At 41.0% G+C, this 26,776-nt stretch overlaps 2 protein-coding genes across 6 annotated transcripts in view; one reads left to right on the forward strand and one right to left on the reverse strand.

The window, feature by feature from the left end:
- Window positions 1-9,996, reverse strand: part of Cops2 (COP9 signalosome subunit 2) — a 30,886-nt gene extending 20,890 nt beyond the window's left edge. For both annotated transcript variants that reach the window (XM_028892685.2, XM_028892684.2), the window contains exon 1: window positions 9,890-9,996. In XM_028892685.2, the coding sequence (XP_028748518.1) occupies window positions 9,890-9,943 (54 nt within the window). In that variant the 5' untranslated portion in view covers window positions 9,944-9,996. The remainder of the gene's footprint in view (window positions 1-9,889) is intronic.
- Window positions 9,997-10,139: 143 nt separating this feature from the next.
- Window positions 10,140-26,776, forward strand: part of Galk2 (galactokinase 2) — a 112,880-nt gene continuing 96,243 nt past the window's right edge. The window contains exons 1-2 of one of the 4 annotated variants that reach the window (XM_028892704.2): window positions 10,140-10,245; window positions 23,523-23,611. In XM_028892704.2, coding sequence (XP_028748537.1) covers window positions 23,542-23,611 — 70 coding nt within the window. In that variant the 5' untranslated portion in view covers window positions 10,140-10,245; window positions 23,523-23,541. Of the gene's footprint in view, window positions 10,325-15,821; window positions 16,020-23,522; window positions 23,612-26,776 lie in introns of those variants that run through there. The other 3 variants (XM_028892703.2, XM_028892705.2, XM_028892702.2) reach the window with 3 other exon arrangements.

A 26,776-nucleotide genomic window follows, 5' to 3' on the forward strand; every position in this document is an offset into this window, starting at 1 on the left:
TAGCCCCAGGTTCAGTGAGGTGAGGAAACCTGATACCATCCTCTCACTTCCACATGTTCACTAACACATGTGCATATATTTTACACACACACACACACACACACACACACACACACAGCAAGTAAAAAAAAATTCAACAACACTGGTTCTGTGAAATCAATGAGTATTTTGTAATCCTCATTAATACATGAAAATCTCAGAATTATTTAACCTTTTCTTATATTGTTTCTTGTTGGTCTTTTTTTGTTTATTTTGTTTTTTGAGGCAAGGTCTCTCTGTGTAGTCCTGGCTGTCTTGGAACTCACTCTGTAGACCAGGCCAGCCTTGAACTCAGAGATGCGCCTGCCTCTGCCTCCTGAGTTAAAGGTGTGTGCCACCACCTGGCTTATATTGCTTCTTATAGCACTTGTTTTTTAAGCAACTTGCACTCACTGCTGCTGTACTGTTTCCAGTAAGTACTGAATTTATATGGTGGAAACCTTCAGACTTCTGCAGCTCCGTTTCAGTTTACTTACTTGGAGTTACAAAGCTCTCTGGCCTGGCGAGGCGGCCTTGCGGTGTGTGCAGGTCAGCACACAGCCTGTTGGAGCCCCTCCTTCCACAGGAGCTCCAGGACTGAACTCAAGTTGTCAAGCTCTGTGGCGAGTGCTCTAACCTACTGACCCAGCTTTCTGCCCAAAAAGTATTATTTTAGATGGCCACAAAATAAAGGTTATTTTCTCCTCACCTAAAAGTCATTACAAAGGGATATGTTTATATCAAAAGAATGGTACTGGAGGGAAAGAGAATAAAAACAAAGACATGCATATTAGAGTTGTTTTAAATTCAAATAACAGTTTTATTTCTTCAAAAAATACACATGGAAGCCGGGTGGCGGTGGGGTGGGGGGGGGGGGTGGTGTGGTGGTGTGGTGTGGTGCGGCGGCGGCACTCGGGAGGCAGAGGCAGGCGGATCTCTGTGAGTTCGAGGCCAGCCTGGGCTACCAAGTGAGTTCCAGGAAAGGCGCAAAGCTACACAGAGAAATCCTGTCTCGAAAAACCAAAAAAAAAAAAAACAAACAAAAAAAAAAACATGGAATATTGTAAAGGCAGAGGCATGAAGAGAGTTTCACTGAGCACAACATTTAGGAAGCTCAGAAATCCTTCAAGATGGCTTTTTCAGTGGCTCGGTAAGGCACCCCCTCTGCAGAATGAGAGCCCAAATGACACTCGTTCTCACAGACTAAAGACCTAGGAAATCCAGCTCGGGTTAGTACTTGGAACTCCACTGCAACACTTCCTTAAGTACAAGACCAGACTAGGAAAAATGTTCTTCTCAACTCCTGTTACTTACAACAAAACTAATAAAGGTAGAAAATAACTACTGGAGAATAAACAACTGTATCTCAGTGACAGGAGCTGTAACAGTAACAGTCAAAGCACACACAGGGACCCTCCCCCCAGAGCACCAACTCCTTGCTCTTCAGCCATACACTTCTCCACTATAGAAGGTTTACCTTCCACAAGCTGTACTAGTTTTCCTGGTCTCCTTCTTAACCCTAAAGTTCCGGCCTCATGTTAAACAGTCAGAATAATCAACACAAAATGTCTACTATCTAGTATATCTAATAAAAACGACTTCCCACTGCCCACTGCTCACATGAGCTGAAAGCAGTAAAAATCCGACTCCTGCCCACATCCAGCCTCTTCTATGGAACGCTTCTCTCATTCACTGCTGCAGCCATGCTGGCCTTGGCTCACAACTGCTCGGACTTCTTCCCACTATTCCTCTCCTTGCATTTCTCATCTGGATATCTAGGATCTAGCTTCTTAAAATGTGGGTTATGATTCAACGCAGCCAGGGGATGGGGTGGGGCACGCAACATGGAGACAAATAGATGGGACCTGAAGGTGAAGGGGGGCGTCTCAAAAAATTTGACAACAGTAAAAAGACATCTGAATACATAATGACAAAATTAATAAGCAAACATTTCTGCCAGCACTAGCCAGATTACACTGTGTGACATCACTGCAACCTGGGTTGTGAACATAAAAACAGGCCCTTTGCTGCGTATGTCAACGAACAATGTCTCAAAGACCTTGGCTCAGACTTGACTAGTCCTGTTATGATCTGTAGTGTATGCCTCACACACACACACACACACACACACACACACACACAGTCTTCTGCTCTTACAGAAGCAAATGGTTTAATTACAGAGAAGAAAGACTTTAGTACTATTCTACAGATATTCCTCTGCAGACGTCATAGTAGGATCCCTTTGGGTTGTATTGTTAGGACTTCTGATTTTAAAAAATGCTGTCTGACTCACTAACTTGTTGCATTAAAAATTTTTTTCATTAAATGGATTTTGGCTTAGGATCAGGGCAGAATTCCAAGTAATTTCCAAAATGGACCTAAACATACTTATGTCATTTTATATGTATTTATGTGATGCAGTAATATCAGCACTGATGGTCATAGATGAAAGTATCAATCAATTGTGGAAAACAGAAAAGATGCTCTGATCTCTGTGTGTCCTATACTCAAAACTCATCTTGCTGTACCAAAAAATTACATTTTGGCATCCCAAATCTTCCAGATGCAGCCCTGAATCTGGAAATGAATGAAAAATAATTCTGATTGCCATATCACAAAAAGTATAAGATTTTGGACTCTTACTCAGTGCTCATTTATTTTTGGTTTTTAGTCCAAAACATAAAAAACAAAAACAAAATCAGGCTAGGATCAAGAAGGGAAAGGCCAAGAGGCACAGTCCATGCATGGCAGAGTTAAATCCAGGACTTTCCAGCAGCAAGGAAAATGCTCTCAGGGCTGAAGAGATCAGCTTCAGTCACCTTTCACCCTGAGACAATTAGGACAGGGCTAAAAACAAGTTCTTTCCACTTTCCTCCATACTGCAAGTGCGCCTTCCTAGTCACAACAGAGCCCACTGGCTATTCTGAGAGCTGGATAAAGACAACGGATGCTTGAGCTCAAGCAGGAGAATGACAAAAAAGGAAGAGTATGTGGTTAAGAGTACAAGATGGGAGTGAATTCAAGATGTAACTACAAAAAGGAAAACCAAGTTAACTACAATAACTACTAATGACTTAGTAACACAAGGTAACAACCAGAAAAGAGAATTAGATGCATTACTGCTAAACTGAATTTGTTTCTGCCAACTGAATAACAATTTGTAGAAGTTTCAGTCAATCTGTGAATATCCTAAATAAAAGTTTAAGCAACACATGTAAGATAAAAGTTGCTTGGGTATTATAAAAGGGATTTAAAAATCTTAAGGCTCATTTACAGTTTCAGCTACTGATGAAATAACTCAAGTGTCTCCAAAGCCTCTGTGATGACCCATCATCTATACTGTATGGGTCTACTATCTTTTCCCCCAATATGCCATTTAATTTTGAGTTCTTGTTTTAACACAAATCATCCTTTTATCTTGGCCATACTGGAGAGAGACTGAACTCAGGCCTTGTGCATTTGGGCAAGTGCTCCACCACCAGTGATTTCGCCCAACTCCATCTTTGGAGAAAAGGTCTCATCCAGTTGCCAAAGTTGGCCTTGCGCTTGCAATCCTCCTGCTTCAGCGTCAGCCTTTGGCTAGAGGCTGGAGCCACTGGCAGCAGCAAATTCCTCTATAGGCATCTACACAACTCGCTCTCCTTCCCTTCCTCCTTTGCAGCTCCCAGCCTCATGCTCCTGGTTAAATGCACTCACCAAGGCTTTCCTTTCATTCCCAGTTCATTTTAGCAGAACCAACTCTCCTATGTTCATGCTTCTCTCTCTCTACATGACACACATCTAACGGGTTAATGTCTATTCTGTCTCCTCACTCCTCTCAATCCACTGTGAACTTTTTTTTTTTTTTTTTGAGATAGGACCTCTCTACATAGCTCTCACTATTCTGGAACTCAAACTCACTATGTAGACCAGGTTGGCCTCAAACTCACAGAGATCTTCCTGCTTCTGCCTCTTTAATGCTGGGATTAAAGCTGTGCACCACCACTGCCAAGCTATCCACTATGACTTTTAAAAAGCAGAAATGTTCTTATCATGTTTCATATTCATGAGACATTACAAAGTACTCATTAAATGTTTAACTGAAGACTGAGCTAACAATCCAAATTAATAGCACATACCAGTCAGGGTTAATTTCTGACTAAAAGGTAAAATGTAGCCCCTCTGAACAAGGCCCATTATATGGTTTATTTACATATTCATGTCATCAATACAGATCCTAAGGAAAACACAGTAGGAAAACACAGCCATCAACAGAATGCTTTCTGAGACTTGCCCACTTCTAGCCATCTGAACCAGAGGCAAAGGACACTGGGAGGTAGAGTGGAATGGACTATTATTCTTAAGTACCAGATATAATACAAATCCTAGTTAGCCATTTGTGTTTCAACTATCCAAACTTAAAAAAAAAGAGAAGAAAAAAAAAACCTCACTCAAGTTAACATGTACTAATTTGTAATTGTAATCTATGTTGTAAATAGGAACCATCTTTTACTCATCCCAAACTTTCATTTTTCAGATGAAATTTTAAGGAGAGACATAAAAACCACATGATCTAGGATCCGGTTCTCATCCTCAAATGTGTTCTTTGGATTTAAGGACATTATTGTCCCATTGTCTACTAAGTTTGAGGATCCTCGTAGGAGGCTTCCAGTTCTCCCTAAAGCCCAGGCATTGATAAGGGATATAACACACAAGTACAAATTCATTTTGGATGCTCATAGTTTACAAACAAACTTACCATGGTACATTTTAAAAAATGTTTTATTACAAACTAAGTGTATTTATATATGCTTATTACTAATGATTTAATTCATAAATTAATGGATTTAATTTTATCATTACCACAGGAGAGCTGTCAATTGCTTTTTTAGTTATTCTTGTTTAAAACTCTGAAATTCATTAATACAAAGTATACCAATAAACTAATAGGCCTTTTTGAAAATCCACAAAAACTTTTATTCTAAATCAGTATTATTCTCTGACTGTAGCTTTAAGAGGCAGTGTCCAACAATACTGATGTGGATTATATAGTAACACTTCTGAAGGAAACTACTTTTATTGGAGTTAAGTGTTTTTGGTTTTAATGAACTGCTTTTAACCTAAGACAGCATTACCCAGTTTAACAGTTTACCTTAACTGTCAATATAGTTTTCAAAAAGACTTACTTTATGTATAGGAGTGTTTGCATGGATGTATGTATGTGCACCACATGCATGTCTGGTGCTGCTGAGGCCAGAAAAAGATATTGGATCCCCCTAGAATGGAGTTACAGTCATAAGCCACCACGTGGGTGCTGGGAATCGAACTTGGGTCTTCCACAAGAGCAGCCAGTACTCTTAACATCTGAGCCATCTTTCTAGTTCCATTTTTCTTTTTTTAAGTTATACATTGTTTATAATATTGCAGACTGAAAACAGGTCAAATTGTTATCAATAGAGAACCAGTCAAACAAAATATAGTACCTACATATGATCTTTAGAGATGTAAAAAGAGCAGTGAACCAGCAAAAGGGCTCGGGGGTAAAGTTACTTGCTGACAAGTTTGAAAACTGGAATTTTAGCTTTAAACCCACAGATTGGGAGAGAACAAGCTCCAACAAGTTGTCTGCTGACCTCCACATAGTACAATGCGCGCGTGCGCGCATTACGCGCGCGCACGCGCGCGCGCGCACACACACACACAAATATATGCTCGTAAAAATATTTTTAAAAGAGTAAGTTTTTTGAATCTCTCAGATAAACTAAGAATAATAAACTATATCCTGATTAAATAAATGAAGGAGACACAGATGTTTAACTTGGTTGCTTATGAAGGTGTAATGAGACCAGGGCAGATGAGGACCTGAAGAGAGAGTGCAAGTTTATATCTGTGCTTGCAAGTGTATCCATGGCAAGAGATTCTGTTGGATATTCTGTAGCTAAATTTCATCCCCAACCCAGACAGACACAAACAGCAAAATCTGGGGGTTTTAAAATATATTAAAACTAGAAACAACATACCAATAACTACTCACTCACTAATGCCAACTATGAGTTAGACCAAGAAAACATCAGGCCCACAGCTTGGTGAAACTATTTTATAGACAGTACTTTCCATGTAATTCACTTAAATAATTATACTCAAATATAAATATCCTGACTATAGAAGAGAATTTTAAAAAATAAGTTTGGAAATAAAGTCAGTTTGCTTAAATTATTTCTAGAACTATTAAATGGATCAGTGGGTAAGGCTGGCTTGCTGCAAAGCCGATGACCTGAGTTCCATCCCGGGACCCACATGTAGGAGAGAATCAACTTCCCCAAGTTGTCCTTTGAAATCCACATGTGCATCATGGCACATTTATGTACACAAATAAAAATTTAAACAAGCAAGAAATATTAGAAGCACCAAGTAACTTTATGGCACAATAACTAAAGTACCTAATTATACGACTATATCAATTGCTGACTTAATGAATAGCACTGGACTAAAAGGTTTTTGCTAGTATCTCTTACCTCTACAACCAACACGACATGGGTTAATACTGCCTAGAAAATGTCTACTTTTGCCTATAATCAAAATAAAAAAGACTGCAAAAATAAGAGACCAAGTGTATTGAACTTCTACATTTACTCTTTAACAATCTGTTCTTCTAAATACTGGGCATAAATAATTATTTACCATTTTGAATAAAAATAGTATAGAAGGGGACTGAAGAGATAATTCAATGGTTAAGAGCACTTGCTGATCTTGCAGAGGACCCACATTTGGTTTCCAGCACCCACATGGTGGCTCGCAAACATCTGGAACTCTAGTTCCAAGGCATCTGATACCCTCTTCTGACCTCCATGGACACCAGGCATGCACTCACACACAGGTAAGACACTCATACACATTAAGTAAAAATAGTATGGAGACATATTCTTAATCTTCAAATACAAAAGGTGCAAATACAAAAGATGTTTTAGGGCATTAAAAATCAGTGGACAACAGCTAATGATATGCTGAGTATCACTGTAGTCAGAAATACTCATAGTACTATTATCATTTGTTGTGGGATATTTGTACACTGCGTAAAGATGTATTTCTGTGATTGGTGTAATAAAAAGCTATGCAGCCAATAGCTAAGCAGGAGAGATAGGTGGGACTTCCAGGCAGATGGAGGAAACTCTAGATGAATCTAGGCATGTGAGTGATGCCAGCCAGACTTGGAATGAGTTAGACACACAAAATGGGATAGAGGTAAAAGCCACATGATAGAACATAGATTAATAAAAATATGGGTTAATTTATTAGTTAGTTGAAATGAGCCTAAGCTAAAGACAAACTTTGATAATTAATAATAAGTCTCCTTGTTGTTATTTGTGAGCTGGTGGCCCAAAGAAAAATCCGCCTACAAACATTTTAATTAATTAGTTAATTCAAACAGAATCATGTAGTCAAGCCCAGCCTCCAATTCAGTATGTAGCTAGCCAAGAATGGCTTTGAGCCTCTGATCCTTCTGCCTCTCTCTACCACCCAAGTGAGATAGGATGACAGAAGTGTGCTACCACATCTAGTAATTGTGGTGCTAAAAATCAAACGCAGAGCTTTTGAAATGTGAGAGCAGCACTCTTGCAAGTGAGCTATATCCCCATCCCCACTTAAGAAAGAAAATGAAGAGATAATCAGTCTTCTAACAAACATATTAAATCACAACAACTCTAGCCTGGCCTGGTGTGCAGGCCTGCCGCCCTCACTATTGTCGAGAAGTTCAGGGTCAGCCTGAGCAAACTAGTGAGACCTTGTCTCAAAAAGTAAAAAGAGGTAGAGAGAAACCTCCTTAAGAGAGCATGTCAATCCTGTAGACTTTCTATAAAAAGAACCAGGCAAAATAATTACTCAAATAAGAGAAAAACATCTCTACCAGCTATGAAATGGCAGCCATCCTTATCCTTTTAAACACATTATGGTTAAAGGATACTGACTAGCAAATGAAAATAAATTACCTGAAAGATGTCATGCTACAGAAATTTTAACTGTTAGTAAAAGGGGTATAACAGTTTCCACTACTTGACATATGACTGGGAATCTAGAATGGTATCTGTATGAGAAGAGCTATTTTACACAATGCTTGAGGAAGAAAAAAAAAACAAAATTTCATTTAATTTTGCAATAGTGTAAAATCTTAATTCTGTTAAGGTTTTTCTTTTTTTTTTAAAGTTAAAAACAATTGCATATTCAACTTTATTATATGGTACATGTCGTAGGCTTTGAAATGCTGGGAAACCGCCAAGTACACACACTGTATGTCTAATTAAAAAACTTCGAAAGCCAGGTGGTGTGATGCATGCATGCCTTTACTTCCAACACCTGGGAAGCAGAGTGCCAAGCAAGCCATGGCTAAATTGTGAGACCCTGTCTCAAAACAAAACAAGAAAACTTCCACACACTAGTAAAGTCTAATACAGTATTTTATAAGAGTCTCATCTTCATTCCTATGTTTTTTTTTTCAAGTTAATCCTAGTGCTAATATTCACTCATTTAAAAATTCATGTATTTAACAGACTATTATCAGGAAAGGAGATAAGTGAGAAGATTTAAAAAGAAAAACCACTACACGCTAAAATTACAAACATTCAAAAGAAACATTTGACAATTTAAAAACTACCTGTAATAGAAATACAAACAAGAGAGAAAAGTTTAGTTATCACAAGTAACGTATTAATGAACTGTGGGGATCTGCTTACAACTGCCTTGTGTGTGAAAAAACTAATACAACAAAATGCTACATTTAAACAATTACTAAAATATCTACTATGACTCTCCAGCATTTCACTCTTCCTTTTGCAAAATATGCCTTTCTGTAAAATGCAAAAATTAAAAAAACTTGGAAATGATTTACGGATTCACTCACACAAAGAAGTCACACAGTAACTCAAACCCAAGATATTCATGCTTTGAGAATGTGGTACTTAAAAGATGAACCAAACTTCTCAAAGCATCTACTCCACAACTTTACCAAAATGCAACATCACCGTAATTCCTAAGAACCAAACAAAACGCTTCTCAATTAAGAAACAAAATTGACAATAATATGGGGATCAAGAGCATTTTTTCTTAGTTCTCACACAGGTGTGCCTTTTTTTTTTGACTATCAACCTAAAACAAGGGTCTAGTTTAAAAACCTGTAGACTCATTTACAAATTAAACCTTAAATTAAAAAGAAATCATCAAACTAGGCAAGTTTGTTTACTTCTTTGCTGTTGATGATTCAAACACTGATGCTGGGAAATTTCTTAAATCCAGGAAAAAAGCCATTGGTTCCAATTCCCTTAACCCTTACCTCTCTCTTCCCAGCCCAACCAAACAAAAAGCAAACCCTTCATCTCAGCTTGTCAGATTTTTTGGAAAACCGAACAAGCAGTTTAACTACTTTCCCCCGCTCCTATTCTTGCTCTGGGACCCAAACTGACCCTGGACGAGACTCCTAAGCTGTTTTCGGGAGACTCCCGAGTTTCGCAGTCAGGTCTGGGAGCAGGATGGACCCCCTTAGTTTTCGCTCTCCTAGCATCTGGCACAGACTCAGGTCTAGTGTGAAGAAAAGGCGGACCCGTGGGGGCCCGGACCTCAGCGCCGGGCCCTGGTGGCTCGGCGGCGGGCATGGAGGCACCGAGGGGCGGCCGCGGCCGGCCTCCTGTGCTATCTCCGGACCCCGCGGCCTAGGCGGACCGCCGCCCCCCTCCCTCTCTTCCCAGGCCCGACAGGCCCGCGGCGCCCGGCGAGGAGGGAACCCCGTCACCGTGCAGGGCGGAACGGGGCCGACGCGCCCCGGGGGGAAGCTGCAGCTGCTCGGTCTCGGCCCCGTCGCCACACCCCACTTGCAGCCCCGAGCCCGCTCGCTGCGCCTCACCAGGTCGTAGTCCTCCTCATCATCGCACATGAAATCATCCTCCATGTCAGACATCTTGGCCGGAGGGGGGGGAGGAGAAACTAGAGACAGCCTCCTCCCACAGTCCTCTGCGGCCCAGAAGCGTCACTCCCGGTTCTCCTCGCCTTCCGGTCTCTCCTAGAGACGATATGCGCATCCCGGAACCAAAGAGCTCGACCTTGAGACGATTTACTACGGGGTCCAAAGGGAGCGCACAGCTCGCTTTTCCGGCGCGACAGTTGGTGTCTTAGCAACTAAGCGTAGCCACTGGGAAATCGGGCGCTTCGGGTCCTATTTGAGGGTTTTCGGAAACCTTCTAACAGATTCCAGCGTCCTAGGTGAGGGAACTGTCTCTTTCCTTGCCTGGGACTCTGGAACCGTCTCTTTCTAATGAAACATGCCCGTCCTATATGACAGGTAGCGTGCCTTTGTCGTTGTTTTCTATGTGTTTTTAATCCAGACCTTGCGGTGGGTATATTTACAGCAACACAATTTTCACGTAATGTTATATTTGTAGTTGGCAAAAAAAAAAAAAAAAAGTTCTGTGGATATCCCAATTTAGGTATGCATTAATCAGTTATTTAATTATTTAACGAATCACAAGCGGATCAAATTGAAGTAGCAGTTGATGACAGGTTTTAAACAAATGCGTTGTACAAAACCATTCGAGTTCAGAATGAAGAAAAAAGTTAAATTAAGGCAAACCCTGTTTTTTTTTTTTTTGGCTTGGCGTAACCTTCCAAATTCTGTATACTTCATTTCACAAATACTGTATAGCTATAAAATAGTTATAATCTTCGGATTTCGGCCAAATTGTGTATCTATACAGGTCAGTTAAACATGCCCAAATCTCCAGAGGTAAAAAACTTTCTATCTTCATCTGGTACAGATGATGTTGAGCACAGATCAGCCTTAACACTCACACCATCCTGTTGAATCCTTAAAGACCCAGCTTGGCTGTGTGTGCTCCAGTGACTTCTGGAGTTGCTCCTGATATTACCAGTTTTTATCTGAATCCATTGGGGAACAGGATCATTTTGTTTTTGTTTCTAGGCCAGGAACAACTTGGTTCTGAAAACCTTGTAAGAAGATATATGGAGAAATAGTCAGGCATGACAATGTATGTGTTTTCTATGTTGAAATACTGCGAACAAGTTTTATTGCTATATGTACAAAATGTTACAAAAAATAAGTCTTCAAACAATTTTGCTTTGAATATCATTAACATTGCCCCCCCCTTGTATTTTTTGAACTGAGGAGAAAACTCAGCCTTGTGAGTGTTAGGTAAATGCTCTATTGGTAAGCTACCCCTCTTGCCTGACACTTATTTGTTTCTTAGGAAAATATTACAAGAGGGAATTTCAGATAGTTTAAAAAAGTAGTCATTCAAAGTAACATCTTTTTGGTCATAGTTTTTTTTTTTTTAAACAATAATATCACCTTACCTGTAACCACATAGTTTTACTAATATCCTTTTCCTCTCAATATTATATTATGAGAAATTTCAAATTTAAAATATATTTGAAAAGATAGGATTGTGAACAAAAATATACCAACTATTGGCCTTAATGTTGTGTATTTCCTGGGTCAACTGAAAGATGCATATAAAACAACACATTACTCTTTTGTACAGCTATGTGCATTTCCTAAAATTGAGAACATTCTCTTATTCAAACATAGCATAATCATTACAAAGTAGACTGATAATCCTCTGAAAGCATTTAATTTTCAGTCTTTGTTCAAAATTCCTCTACTGAGTATAAAGGTTTAGTTTTGGAATGACCTTTAATGATACCATCTTAGAAACAAAACCATTCCAAAAATACTGTACAAATCTGTACATGCAATTTTAAAACAAAGCAAAGCTTTCCAATAAGTGTGATGACTGACTGTACATCCCAGTTTATTGTGACAGGTCAGGCTTAGGTACTTCTGATTAGCATAGTAATTAATAACACTCACTACTGTCAGAATGTAGCACAATAAATCACTCTACCCATGCTATACTTTTTCCAAATCACAAGGTAGTTAATTGTTTTATTCATGCATAATTTTTAAATACAAAATGGTAAGGCTGTGATTATTTACCGTGCCAGTATGGCATGCTGATTTACAGTGAATTTATCTGCATAATTTGCATTTTTTAATAGTAATGCCTTACTCATATAATGAGAAAAGACTTGAGTAATCTGGTACCTAGAAACACAAAGAAAATGGCAACTAAAATTTGAGCCTTGTATTTCTTTGGTGACACCCAAGTTTATTAAACCCAGTCTTGATAAGAACAATTATTAGAGATCAATTTTGTTCAGTAGTAAATAATTGATAATTTTTTTTAACAGGTTGCTCATGTCTAAAGTAGATGTTATATTGTAAAAGTATTTTAAAATATTTTTATTTTATTTTATTATTAAGAATTTAGTTTTTTATTATTTTAAATTATGTGTATGTCTGCACATGAGTGTGTGCAGATGTCAGAGGTGAAGTTACAGGTGCCTCTGGACATGGACACTGGAACCCAAACTCAGGTCCTCTCCAAGAGCAGCATGTGCTCTTAACCACAGAGACTTTTCTGTAGCCCCTTACTTTTTAATTTTGTGCTTATGTATGATGTATATGCATATGAATGTGTTTGCTATGTTTGTATGGGGCATTTGTGTGGGGTCAAAGGGTAACCTTGCTGTCTGTTGTCTGCTCCCACCCTTACATGTTTCCAGGACTGAACTCTGGTGGTCAGGCTTTTGAGGCAAGATCCTTTATCCACTGACCATCTCACTGACCCCCAAATATTTTTAAAACAGCATTTATTGAGGTATAATTAACTGTGTTATGGTAAGTTAAGCTGCATAAACTTAACTTATCAAACAATTTGATAAATTTTGCCAAATATTTATACCTGTGAAATGATTATTATAATAACTTAATGAGCTTATTAAACTAAAGATGTTTCTTTATAGATTTCTTTCTGAAATTCTTTTCAGATGATCTTATCTTCTTCCTCTTATGTTTTTCTTAGGCCACCAGTGATCTATTATTTGACATTGTAGATGAGTTTACAGTTTCATCAACTTTATATGTAAATTGAAATAAACACGATGCATTCTTATTTATCTGACTTTTTTTTATCCATGTTGTTGCTTGCATCAGTTGGTTGTTTGGATTTATTGCTGTGTATTCTGTTTTGGATATCCCATAATTATCTCCCTGCTAATGGATATGTGAGGTTTTTCAACTCATGGTTAGTATAAATAAAATGGCTATGAACTTTTGTGTGCAGGTTGTTGTGTGAGCATATTTCATTTCTCCTGAATAATGTGATAGACTGATTCCAAGATGGCCTGTCATCCATGCTATTTAATAATTCTTTGCCCTTTGGGTGTGTCCTATGACTTGCTCCTAATCAAAATGATGGAGAGAAGTTGATAGACAATTATATGGACATTATTACATTAAACTAGATCAAGTCTGTCCTGGCAGCAGACATTGTGTCCTGTGGTTTCTTCAAGAAGCACAGGTGTTGAGCCTCTTTAAAATAGAAGAGCCATCTAAGGCATATCCTGACTTTTGAGTGACAGAAAGTGTGAGACAATAAATATGTATTGTTACATATTACCAAATTTGTGGAAATGAAGTTGTGAAGCAGTGGACACAAATAATGTACATATGATGGTTGGGTCATACCAGAGGTGTACATTCAACTTTGTAAGAAACTCTCAAACTGTTTTCCTGGATAGTTTTAGCATTTAGCTTATCTAGTGGCAATGGATGAGAGTCCTAGTTGTCTATCTTGCCACCATTTAGTATGAGCTAGCCTATTTCAATTTTAGCTGCTCCGTTAAGAGCATTGACCATTTTATTGGCTTTGGTTTGCACTTCCTTAAGGCAGATGATTTGTGTGTGTGTCTCTGTTCTGTAACTGTATTTGACATTTAGCAGTTAATTTTTCAAGTACATTGTCCATAAAGTTTTGAATGTGACAACAGTGATGTAAGTTACCATCCTCATTACACTTTCTGGACAAATGGATATGGATGTGATATGGAACATTTCTTATTCCTCTGGCCCTAATAGCTTTATTGAAACTGGCATCAATGCACATGTTTGGAGTTCCCTTCTCCTTCATGGGAAATTCCTGGGTTTCTTTCTTGAAACCCACTCTATGGATGTATTTGTCCATGTATTCTCTGGTCACCCTCTCGTTGATGGCGTGTCCCCTCTTGTCACCACCCTTCTTTGTAGGAGACATCCTTCCAGGCCTAAGTTGGAAGGACTCCATGCATTTCTTTGGTGAAAAACCTCTTCAATTTTTTATTTTACAAGGTTGTTTATCTTATTACTCTTGCATGCTGAGGATTCTTTTTACTTTTTTGTGCTGTGTCGAAGAAAGCTTTGCTACACTTTAGGACACCGATTGCTGATTAGTTTAAGAGAAGTATATAAGAGCCAGCTGGTAAGCTATCTTACTGGGACAGATGCCTGCTGCCAAGCTTGATGACCTGAGTTCAATTGCTGGGACTCACAGGTGCAAGGAAAGAACTGACATCCATAAGTTGTTCTATGGCCTGCAGAGTCTTCATTAGTACATTGTTCTAAACCTTATGTCCCTCTCATTAGAGTCAAGAGACTTTTTGCATACATTTTAGACAGGGAAGAGCTAGCTGAAAGCCAACAATCCAAGGACTCATGCATTTATTCTCTCTGCATGTGACTTCAGACATAATGCTTTCTGTTGCAGCCATGACTTCCCTGTGCAATTATAAGCCAAATAAACCTTTCCTTCCCTGTACTGTTTTTTGGTCGTGGCATTTTATTTTTTTTTATCACAGCAACAGAAAAGTCATGCAGTACCCATGAGCAACGTGACCTTAGATGTGTAGCTTTACCTCTCAGCCATTCATCCTGTTGTATTGAAAACCAATCTGCCAGGCACTGTGCCAGGTGCTGAGGACGCCGCTCCTGCCCTCAAGTTGCTTACATGCAGTTGGTAGAGATGGTGAGACAGCAATTAGACAGACAATAAATTCATGAGAATAAATATGCGGGGCAGCTTTTTACAGTTCAGAACAGTAATGGGGTAAATGTGGAGTTGGTATGCTTGTGATAGGGTCTCTGGGAGTTCCCTGGGCAACAGAAAAATGAGGGGTGAGCTGGATACTGAATGAAAACATGAGGACATGACTGCTCCTAGGTGTGGGTTGAGAAGGTTCATTGTAGATTTGAGGGAGAAAACAGCCAGAGGCATCTGGACTGAACATGGTCACGCGGGTAGGTGGCGGAAGCGAGAGAGGAAGAGAAGACAGAGGGAGCAAAGAGAGCATCTGGGTGTCCAGTGACCAAGAGGGCACGTAGCCAAAATGGCTGAGTTTACATAGGCATCAGAGGCTAGGGAAGGAATCCCAGCCCCTGGGCTGGAGAGTTTAGGGTGTGGGCGGGTTGAGAAGTGCTGGGAGGAGCCATGGGTACCGAGTGAGACTTGTCCAGGTTTCTTTGAGACTTAACCGATACTAAGGGTTCCTTCTCCTATTAGTGGTGTTCTGTGCTTGCATTCTGGAAGTAAATGCAAAGATATTTACATCTAATTTTATGTTGCCTACTTTGGAAATAAATTTAAATAAGCAATAGGTGAACATGTCATGGTCTTTGGGATGTATTTGTTGGACATTAAGGAAGAAAAACCCTAACTTAAAAAATAAAAAAAGCCCGAGAGAGATCAGAAGATCAAGGTGTATGCCGGTCTCCAGGTTCTGACGCTGTACTCAGCCACATCAGGGCACAGAAAAATCCGGTCACTCGCTCCTGCGTCGCCCCTGTGAGCCAAAGGCGAGGTGGTGGCTGCACTTGACACTGTGCCTGGAGCTGGGGAGGAGGAGCTGGGGGCGGGACGGTCTGGAAGGGGGCCACTTGTGCAGACCTGCAGGATTTCCGCTGAGATCCCGGAAGAAAGCCACTCCTGCTGCCTTTATCTTGTGATCCTCAGCTGTGCTGCACTTCTGGAAACTGCAGAGGGATCTAGCAAAATATGGCTGCGGAGGAACCCACCACGCGTCGAGTCCAGGTGGCAGAACATCCCAGGTGGGGCAGAGGCGTGGCCTGGGATCCCCGGGCTGGAGAGGTGCGCACGGCGCTCTTGGCTTTTGGCAGCTTCTTTTGAGTCACCGTTTTTGTTTTTTTGTTTTTGTCCGTGGAGGCAGACAGAACCCTTAGGATTCTAAACGCTGCCAGGGGTTGTGTGCGTTGCTTCACACGGAGGCTTTTGCCCTTTCTTGCCGAAGGATTGAGTAAAAATGCCCAAACCTACCTCGAACTGCTCGTTATCTTAGCCAATCACATGACACTGCTTTTCCAAGTTTCTGTCCTCCACAGTCATTTTTGAGTCCCTGCATCTTTGGCAAATCCGAGAATCTCCGAACTCTCATCAACGAACTAATTTGTTGCCAGTTCCTAGCTACAGGATTACAATTCTTTTCAGTGTCTAGTAGAGGATCTTTTTAATTACAGATCCTCTGTAGAAATACTTTGTTCTGGTTTCTGTGGCTGAAATTTCACAGACTTCTCTCACTTGCTGTTCTGTTAGCCCAAGGGCTTCTCTGAGGTCCACTGCCTTGGAATTTAACTCCTCCCTCCTCTCTATTCTGTTTTGGTTGATAAGATAGTGCTTTTCTATGGCTTGAAAATGCTCATTCCTGGACTAGCCAGCAACAACGTATCCTTAGTTAACCAGGGTAAAACATACCGTACTCTAGAGACTCCATAGTTTGGATTACTTCCAAACTATGTAACAGCCACTGAATGGTTTTAAGATTCTCGGAAGTCGTTTTATGGTGTGGTTGTTTTACACATTGAGTAAAAGAGCACACATTGTGAGAGATGTGCTTCAGATGACGACTCCTGAAGAATTCATGAAAAGAAACCCAGCCCTCTGTGTGTAGTCTTGCACAAAACTGTCTACAAATAAACTTCAAATACGATTTTTTTTTTTTGAGCCAGGGTTTCCCTATGTAGTTCTGGCTGGCCTTGAACACGATATGTACACCAGTCTGGTTTCTAACTTAGAAAGATGTGCCTGCCTCTGCCTAGTATTAAACATGTGTGCCACCATGCCCAGCCTATTTTAAATGATTTTAATAATAAAGATCACTGCCCTCCAGTGAGGATGTTGCTAGGAAGCACAGGTCCATTGCTAAAAGAATCGCTGACTCAATTCCTTTAGTGTTTTTTTCACGCTTTTCACTATTTTTTTTACAGTATTTATTTATGCAACAGATATTTAATGTTACTTAATCTGTGTTATATATCGAGTCTTTTTCTGTCCCACCAGCCAGCTCCCAAATAATGACACAGAGACTTCTTATTAATTACGAAAGCTCGGCCTATAGTTTGGACTTGTTCCCAACTAGCTTTTATAACTTAAATTAACCCATATTAATCAATGCTCTATCACGTGGCATTACCTCTCTTCCATCTTGAACCTCCTGTTTCCTCTCTGTCTTTTCAAGTCTCTCTCACACCTAGATTCATCTCCTTTTTCCTCTCTCTCTGCCTGGAAGTCATGCCAATAACTTTACATAGATATGGGCTGTTCAGGTTTTTATTACACGAATCACAGCAAATACATCATCACAGTGTACAAATATCCCACAACAGCGTTAGCCACAAGTGAGGTCATAGTGGTCATGTAAGCTCTGCTTTGCTGTTTCTTATTTCCCAATTCATTGTCATTTATTTTGAGGTGGTGTCTCTGTGTAGCTGAGGATGACAATGAACTCTTGATCTGTCTTCCTGTACCTCAAGTACACCATTATGCCCAACTATTGTTTCATTTTGTACTTATGTACACTGTTATGGGCTTTATGCAATGTTTTGCAGGAATATTTTGAAGCATACTATTTTAGAAAGGATAACATTTATTAAGTCTAGATAGTGTAATCTGCAAATCTAAGTGGTCACATGGTGCAATTCATTGGTACCTTCACGTAAACCTGGATTCTTGTGCAACTCCTGATCTTTGTTCAAGATACCTTCAATTTCACAGGAAACCAGATCCTCTGAGTAAAGACATTGGGCAACTACATTATATGTTTTAATAAAATAATTTCTTCTCTCTCTCTCTCTCTCTCTCTCTCCTCTCTCTCTCTCTCTCTCTCTCTCTCTCTTTTCTTTTTGGTTTTTCAAGACAGGGTTTCTCTCTGTGTAGCTCTGGCTGTCCTGGAACTCTCTCTGTAGACCAGGCTGGCCTTGAACTCACTGAGATCTACCTGCCTCTGCCTCCCAAGTGCTGGGATTAAAGGATTAAAGGTGTGCACCACCATCACCTGGCTTTTTATTCCTTGCTATAAAAAGCAAATTTGAGAAGTCTGGAGTTGTAGCTTGGTGGTAGCACACTTCCCTAGCATGCCCAAGTCCCTGCATTTGATTTTCATCATTAAAAAACTCAGGGAGAAATAAGAGAGCTCAGTACAGTCTATCTTCATTTGACTCATGCTTTTTGTCTATACTGCCAAACTTCGTTTCACTTCTAGCTTTCTTTGCAGAGATATCTCTTTTCTTTAGGATTAAGTTTTAAATTGTTAGGCTGGCAAGGCATGATGATGCATGCCTATAATCCCAGCAACGGGAGGGAGAGGTAGAAGGGAAGGGTCACCACAAATTGAAAGCCAGCCTGGACCAAATGAGACCCTGTGGCCTGTTTTAGTAACTTTTCTATTGCTGTGAAGAGACACCATGGTCCAGTGAAATTATTGAAGTAAAGCTTATTTTGGGGCTTACTATTTCAGAGGATGAGTCCATGGCCATCATAGTGGAGAGCATGGTGGCAGGCAGGCAGGCAGGCACTGGAACAGTGGCTGAGAGCTTACACCTTGGTCCACAAGCACAAGGCAGAGGGAGCTCACTGGGAGTGGCACATCTCCAACAAGGCCACACCTCCTAATCCTTCCTGAACAGTTCTACTATCTGGGGATCAAGTGTTCAAACATGAGCCTATGGGAGCCATTCTCATTCAAACCACCACATCCCCCAAAACAAAAACAAAATCTGGGAAGGCAGCTCAGCTATGGAGTGCTAGCCTCATACATGAAATCTTGGGTTTGACTCCCAGAACTGTATGAACCCCGATGGTGGCATATCAGAGTTAGAGACAGGAGAATCGGAAATTCGAGGTCATCCTTCGCTAGTGAGTGGGAGAACAGTCTGGGCCACATGAGACCTTGCCTAAAGTAACCCTAAAACAAATGAATAAAAACTGCTAGGTTATTATTTCTTGTAATAACCTTACTGATTTCGAATACTATATAATCCACTCATTTTAAACCGATGAACTGGTTTAATGAATAAAAGTGTTTCCGTGTGAGCGTGACCACCTGAAATCAGTACCAAGAAAGAGCTCATCAGTATGGAAGAAGAGAACTGACTCCTGAAAAGTGTCTTCTGACCTTCAGGTGTGCCATGACATTCATGTGCCCTTGAAAACACACACACACACACACACACACACACACACACACACACACACACCACACACTTTAAAAAGTTAGCAACGAAGTGGATTCACAGTGTTGTGCAAACATACATATCACCCCTTGTATTTCACCTTTCCCTTCTTAAGCAACTACTCATCTATTTTTTCTTTCTTTTTTAAACCTTTCAGATTTGTTCATTTTGGACATCCCAAATAAGTGCTATCATAAGATGTGTTTTTCACCTCTCTTTCTGTGCCTCTTTTTGTTCTTTCTTTCTTTCTTTCTTTCTTTCTTTCTTTCTTTCTTTCTTTCTTTCTTTCTTTCTTTCTTTCTTTCTTTCTTTCTTTCTTTTTTTGAGACAGGGTCTGTCTGTGCAGTCCTGGCTGTCTGGGAACTTGCTGTGTAGACCAGGCTGGCCTCCAACTCATTGAGATCCTCCTTTCTTTGTCTCTTGAATGCTGGGATCAAAGGCGTGTGCTACCACACTCAGCTGGTTCTTTTCTCCCAGTGTTCTCTCAGCCATGCTGTCGCATGTATCAGTATGTGTTCTATCACACGGACAGAGTGTATTTTGCTTACCACTTAGTAGACATTGGGATGACTTTGACATTTGGCTCTTACAAATAATGCTGTGTTATGATGATGCCCTGTGAGCAGATTTTCTGGTTTCTTGTTTTCTCATCTCAGCTGATTTGGTGGCCCTGACTTTGTAATACTGAAGATGGAGAATGTTTAGAAGACTATGATTTGAAACCTAAAATTGCATCCTTCCTTCCTTCCTTCCTTTTTTTTTTTTTTTTTTTTTGAGACAGGGTTTCTCTGTGTAACAACGCTGGCTGTCCTGAAATTCACTCTGTAGACCAGGCTGGCCTCATACTCACAAAAATCCACCTGCTTCTGCTTCCCAAGTGCTGGGATTAAAGGTGTATGCTACCACCACCCGGCTAATGGAAAAGCTTTAAAGAATATTTATTTTATGTGTATAAATGTTTGGCCTTCATGTTTACATGTGCACCATGTACATGCCTGGTGCTTGTGGAGGTCAGAAGAGGACCCCCTGCACTGGAGTTACAGATGGTTGTGACTGCTATGTGGGTGCTGGGAATTGAACCTGGATCCTCTGGAAGTGCTTTTAATTGCTGAGCCATCCTTCCAGCCTTGGAAAAGATTTAATGAGAATACTTCTGATATTTTGCCATCAAATATGAAGTTTAATGTTTCTGGTGAATACTTTTTATTAAGTTAAAGACATTACCTTATTATCTAGCATGTTAAAGATTAAACATTGTTTTTTATTAGCATACATTAATTATAAATAATGGTTTTTTTTTAAAGATTTATTTTATTTATTATGTATACAGTGTTCTGCCTGCAGGCCAGAAGAGGGCACCAGATCTCATTATAGATGGTTGTGAGCCACTATGTGGTTGTTGGGAATTGAACTCAGGACCTCTGGAAGATCAGTCAGTGTTCTTAATCTCTGAGCCATCTCTCCAGCCCCAAATAATGGTTTTCTTTATGACATTTTCATACATCTACATAATGTATTTTGATCATATTAATCTCTCCTCTGTTACCCTTTCTTGAGCCTTCCTATTCCCACCCTGTTCCCACTACAGCACTAGTATGCACATCTTCCCTGGTTGGCCAGTATTGTTGTATACAGGGTCCACAGCTGGGTAAGACTGTTAACCACAATCCTTTCCCAGCAGCTTCTTTGCATAGCACCTACCGGTGCTGGCACATGAAAGCTAATCAACAAGGATCAAGTTTTCAGGCCACTTCTGTCTTGATCTTTTTTCTATGCCCTGCACCAGGGCATACGATGTCTTCAGCAATAGGGCCGTACCCTGCAGTTCTGGTGGCGAACAAACAGCAGTTATAGAAGCCTGTGTTGTTTGGAAGTCCCAGGGGCCTCCACGACCACCAACTCCTAGGGAGATAGCCTGCTCCTGGCAATGGAATTTTCACTCAATAAACTTGTGGCTTCTGGGAGTAGTTCTATCCACTCATGCAGGGTACTTTTAAAAATTTATTTTTGTTATTATAACTAATTACGTAATCACTTGGTTATGGGTTTCATTAGAGACAATGAAGACAGTAGCTACTTAGTGTTTCATTGGGTGATTTTAGTGATAAACTTTAGTGTAGTGTGCCTGCTCCACTCCACTTTCCCAGGTGACTCTGGCTTATGTCAGTTGACAAAAAACTAGCCATCATCTCCCATCCCATCCTCTCTTGTCTCTCCCTTCCCTCCCTCCCTCCTTCCATTCCTCCCTCTCTCCTTCCCTTCCTCCCTCCTTCCCTCTCTTACTTGCTGTTTTCTCCCCCTTTCTACTTAAGTTATAGGTAAAGTTTGATATTCTGTGTTTTCTACTTACAGAGAAAACTACTTTTTGTGAAGTTTTATCTGTTCTTGTTCTAGAAGATGTGTAGAGAGAATCAGATTCAAGGAGTCATCTTGTTTACCTGCATTTTATGGTCCAGTTAATGTTTACTTTTTTTTATTTTTATTTTTTGTTTTTTCCATTCTGGAGAATAGCCCCAGACCCTTTCACATACTGAGCCAAACCCCCAAACCCAGTGCCTGCTCTGCTCCAGAGAGTAAATGATTCCTGCCGAGGTCTCTATTGTAATCCAGAGCAGCTACTTAATGAATGGACTTGAGTGACCTTATTTGTACCAAACAGTGGGAACAGGATGTATACAGGATTTAAACTCTTCCAAACATACTGACTTTGAGAATTTGGACCAAAGGATATGAATGTCTGAGACAGTAACTGGAGTTACTGAGTCTTGTGGAGTCACCATGTCATGAGACATAGGGATGTAGACGCAGAAATGAGGTTGGCAGAGGCGAAGGGGAAGCAGAGAGGAGAAGAGGGAAATGGTGATGCCATCTTCGGAGAGATGGGAGAACGAGTCAGGGAGAGCAAGCACCAAAGACACCAGTGGAAACAGAATTTCTGGCTGCTTTCAGATTTCCAGGAGGCCAGCCTGAGTCTCTTCCAACGGGGATGTCTGCACAACTCCACTCTCTGTCGTTATGCTTCCTTTCACTCTTGGAGCGTGTGTGTGTGTGTGTGTGTGTGTGTGTGTGTGTGTGTGTGTGTGTGTGCGCGCGCGCATGTGTGCGTGCGTGCTGTGTGTGTGTGTGTATTGATTTCCGTTTTTTGCAACAAATTAATCTCTAAGAACAATTAATCATTCAACTTTTGAATATGATGGCCCCTAGTTAATGTTTATTGTAACTGGTGTTATTACTTGAACAGTATGGTATGGGGACTACTGAAAGATTTGGGATGATTTGACAATGGTGAATTTTTTGATCTGAATGGTACCCAAGAGGAATGTTTAGTTCTCCAATTTTAGAGAACAGGAAAAATATTTGATAACGTTGACAATGAATCACAGACTCCACTAGAATGGAACTGTGACCCCTGATACCCACTATCATTATCAATGCCTGTGCTGGGTTGAAGGGGGTGACTCCTGGAACTCAGGCTTACTTTGGTCCACAGAATGGAACTTTATTTGTACTTGATTCTTCGCAGATCTGAGAAGGAGAATTTGAAGAGGTACAGCCCTGAAGGGAGAATGCCTGTGACAACCTGGGGCAGAGATTGGAGGGATGTGGCTATAAGCCAAGAACACTAAAGCCCAAGAGCTACCATCAGAGGGCAGAAGTTGTTCAGGCTTCACAGGCTGTGGCCCTGCTGACCCCGATTTCAAGCTGCTGCTTTACTATAAAGATGTTCTTCCAGCTGGGCTGTGGTGGCGCACACCTTTAATCCCAGCACTCCTGAGGCATAAACAGGCAGGTCTCTGTGAGTTCAAGGCCAGCCTGGCCCAAGAGCCAGTTCCAGGACAGCCATGGCTATGCAGAGAAACCCTGTCTCAAGCTCCTCCCCCCCCCCAAAGATGTTCTTCATTATCACTGAAATAAATAGAGATTCTTCATGACGGAAGGAAGGGTTTTCTATTAGCTACATCCCTTTGATCTTCGACGTTCTGCAGTGCGCGCACGTGCATGTTGCCTGCAGTGCTCAAGGGTTGACCCCTCCTTTACGCATGCTGAGTACATCCCTGTCACTGTCTTAGCCTGCCAGGGTTTCCTGATATATGCTATCTTGAGATAGTCCACCCTTGTTTTTCAGATTGTTGAAGCTGAAAGAGATGTTTAACTCCAAGTTTGGCTCCACACCCAAGTTTTATGTTCGAGCCCCAGGAAGAGTCAACATAATAGGTATTCTAAATTTCTACTTTTGATTTTTTCCCCCTCCTCTGGTAGTCTGGATTTTCCAGGTTTATTGGGTATATTTGTATTTTGCTTTTGTTTCTGTAGGGAGATGCTTTGTAATTTCCTATATTTTAGTGTTAAGTAGCAGATTTTTAGCAATTTTTGTACAATTTGTCTTTATAAATGTATAATGACGGATGTGATTTTAGATTATATACCAACTCATTCTTTTGTGTTTAATACATCATAAATATTTTCTTATATTTCTAAAGAGGTTATAATTATTATTTTAATGTCTTTGTAATAACCTACTAAGATGGTGTTTTGTAATTTACTCAAGAGTTTTCTTTAATTGTACATAAAGTTATTTCCAGTTTTTCACTTTTCAGATGTCTGATATTTCTGTTTTGGATAGTTACCCTGCTTTGATGCAGAGACTTTCAACAGAAAAGCAGAAAGGGCATCCTACAGTGTGAGCATGAAAGGCTAGATAGATAGGAAGGAGGAAAAGTGAAAAACAGGAGAGATGTATTAGAGAATAGCAATATAGGATGCATGCATGCTAATACCTTTCCATATGAAAAGAAAAAAACTTAACAGGTACACCCAGAAATAATAATTCCAGCAATCTAGATATCCCTAAATCAAGCCCATGCTTGAAATGGACTATCTTAAGTGGTACTTTGGAAGCCAAGGAAAAGTATATCAAGAGCTTGCTACACACAGGTCAAGTGGTGGTGCACACCTTTAATCTCAGCACTTGGGAGGCAGAGGCAGGTGGATCTCCGTGAGTTCCAGGCCAGCCTGGTCTACAGAGTGAGTTCCAGGACAGCCAGTTGAAACCCTGTCTCGAAAAACCAAACCAAACCAAAACGAAGAACAAGAACGTGTGTCAAGTGGGACGTAGATGGTTGCGTACGATTTCATCAGAAGGAAGTCCTTTGCTTGCTTTCCGTCAGAAGATGCACTGTTTATCTGCTGTGCAGCAGCTGCTCTGGGAACCCACAGTCTAATGGCAGGTGCGAGAGCCCCTAGACACTCAGTGTCATCTTCTGGCTGTGTCAGTGGGACTGAGGGCTGGGTTGGAGTCTGTGCAGGGACTGCTGTTAAGGGGAGTGCCAGCCTCGCAAAAGCTCAACCAGAGGGGCTCTTGTTTGTCTTGTCTCCACATCTCACACCCCCATAAAGTTCTGTTTAAACAAAGATGCTTAGGCTAAATGCATGCAGCTTGAATTTTTGATAAGGGGATGCATGCAGTACGAGGAGGAACAGGAGATGTGTGCAGGGATGTTGTAAGTCATGACCGCTAGGATGAATAAGACTTGTCACGAGAAAATGTATGGGGAGCTGAGAAAAGTCCAGGGTCCATGGAGGATTCAAAAACACTATTGTAATGGGAAATGCAAGCTTACAAAACAAGTAGCTGAAAAATACAGAGCACTTATTAGCCAGCCACCTTCCAGTGGCAACTCGGACCCTGCTTTTTATTTTGAAGTGAATAATAGAGGATTTAAAAATTTCACGGACTATTTGAGAATGGCCAGTGGGGATGGTTTATGCTAGGGAGAAGATCAATGGAGAGGGAGAGATTGCCCATAACTGGGAAGGGAGTACCTGGTGGAGGGGATGCCTGCACAGGCAGGGAGGCTGATGTCTGGAGCATAGGACACCGGCAGCTTCAGCCCTTTCAACGGGAGGCCAGGCAGAAAAGGATGCACCTTGATGTCAGTTGTGTGTGATTGTGAGTGGAGGGCTGAGGACGCTTCTGTGAGGAGGGCTGGGGTTTTAAGGAAGGGGAAGAAACAATGTAAATGGGAAGGAATGGAGATTGAATGGCCGAAAAAAGCCCATTTGCTGGAAAGCACTGAGATCTGGGGTAAGGCGGACTTGTGGACTGTGCAGCAGCTCAGAGGTCTTGCATTTCCCTGCCTCAGCTAGTGTAGGGTGTGTGGTGTTGAGGTAGGTGTAGGGCTTTGCTGAGTGGGAGTTCACGGAGGATGACATGGAACAGAGACTTTGAGAGTATGGGCAGGAGGGCTGGTGAAGCAAGAAAAGGTGGCATCTGTGCTGGGGGGCGAAGGGAAGGAAGGGAGAGGAGCCTACAGATGGAGATGAGAAGGCAGTGTGGGGCAGAGAGACAGGCAGGATGGGGAGCTTCAGGCTTATAAGAGCTTGATGAAAGTTGGAGGTGACGGGAGCTAGGCAATTATTGGATGGAGGGCCATGGGGGAGGACGGTCAGGGGAGGAGGAGGGCCTGGGCTTTGGACTAGGTCATCTATGTGGATGTCGTCAGAGTTACCGTGGGATTGGGATGGAGAGGGGGCTGCAGACAGGTTCTGAGCTCTTTAATGTCCTAAAGGTCCACAGAGGAAAACGGTGAGGAGAAAATGTGTCCAAGCCTCAGAAGAACAGAGAACAGGAAAATGGCCCAGAAGGCAGGCAGAAGATGTCAGCTTCTCACTGCTAGAGAATCCACAGCAACAGGGTCCTCAGAGCACAGCCAAAGCTCCCCTTGTGTGGGGTGGGGTTTTCCTAACAAAGAATTCTAATTTCCTGAGTCAGTAACGCGTGTGGGGTGTGACTCCAGTGTTAGTGGAACACGGCTGGAGACCAGATGAATCTCAGTCTCTGTTAAAGCACAGGGGTAAGTTTCGTTAACACACTGAGGAGCTGATAATAGATTTATCTCCATCCTCGGGGGTTCCTGCTCCCTCCATGGCCCTCACCCAGGGTGGGTGTTTTTCTTCTTTTAAATACACTTTGTCAAAGGATACCATTTTCACTCTCAGTAGGCGGCCACCCATGCTATAGCCTTGCAGAAGAACAGATGCCCTATCCACGTATTCAAATATGTATTTCTACTTGACTCAGATTGCTGTCCTCTTGGATAGAAATATGACTTGATAAATTAGTTCTTCTACCTGTCATTTTAATCCATAAAAGGCCCTTATTATCCCTTTCTATAAAGAATATCAATGCAGGAGCAAAGGCCTTCTCTGCTATAGCAATATATGGAATAAAAATAGAATTGTGCAGCTGAATTGTCATCTGCTGATTTCATGTTTCCTCGATGATTATTATCTGCCAAAGGAACAATGAGCTATATAAGTCTGTGCCAGAAAATAAGCAGCTTTTTATCCACACTGAGATATTAATCAGCTTGATACTTT

The sequence above is a fragment of the Peromyscus leucopus genome, chromosome 4 (genome assembly GCF_004664715.2).
Source record: "Peromyscus leucopus breed LL Stock chromosome 4, UCI_PerLeu_2.1, whole genome shotgun sequence".
Classification (NCBI taxonomy): Eukaryota; Metazoa; Chordata; class Mammalia; order Rodentia; family Cricetidae; genus Peromyscus; species Peromyscus leucopus.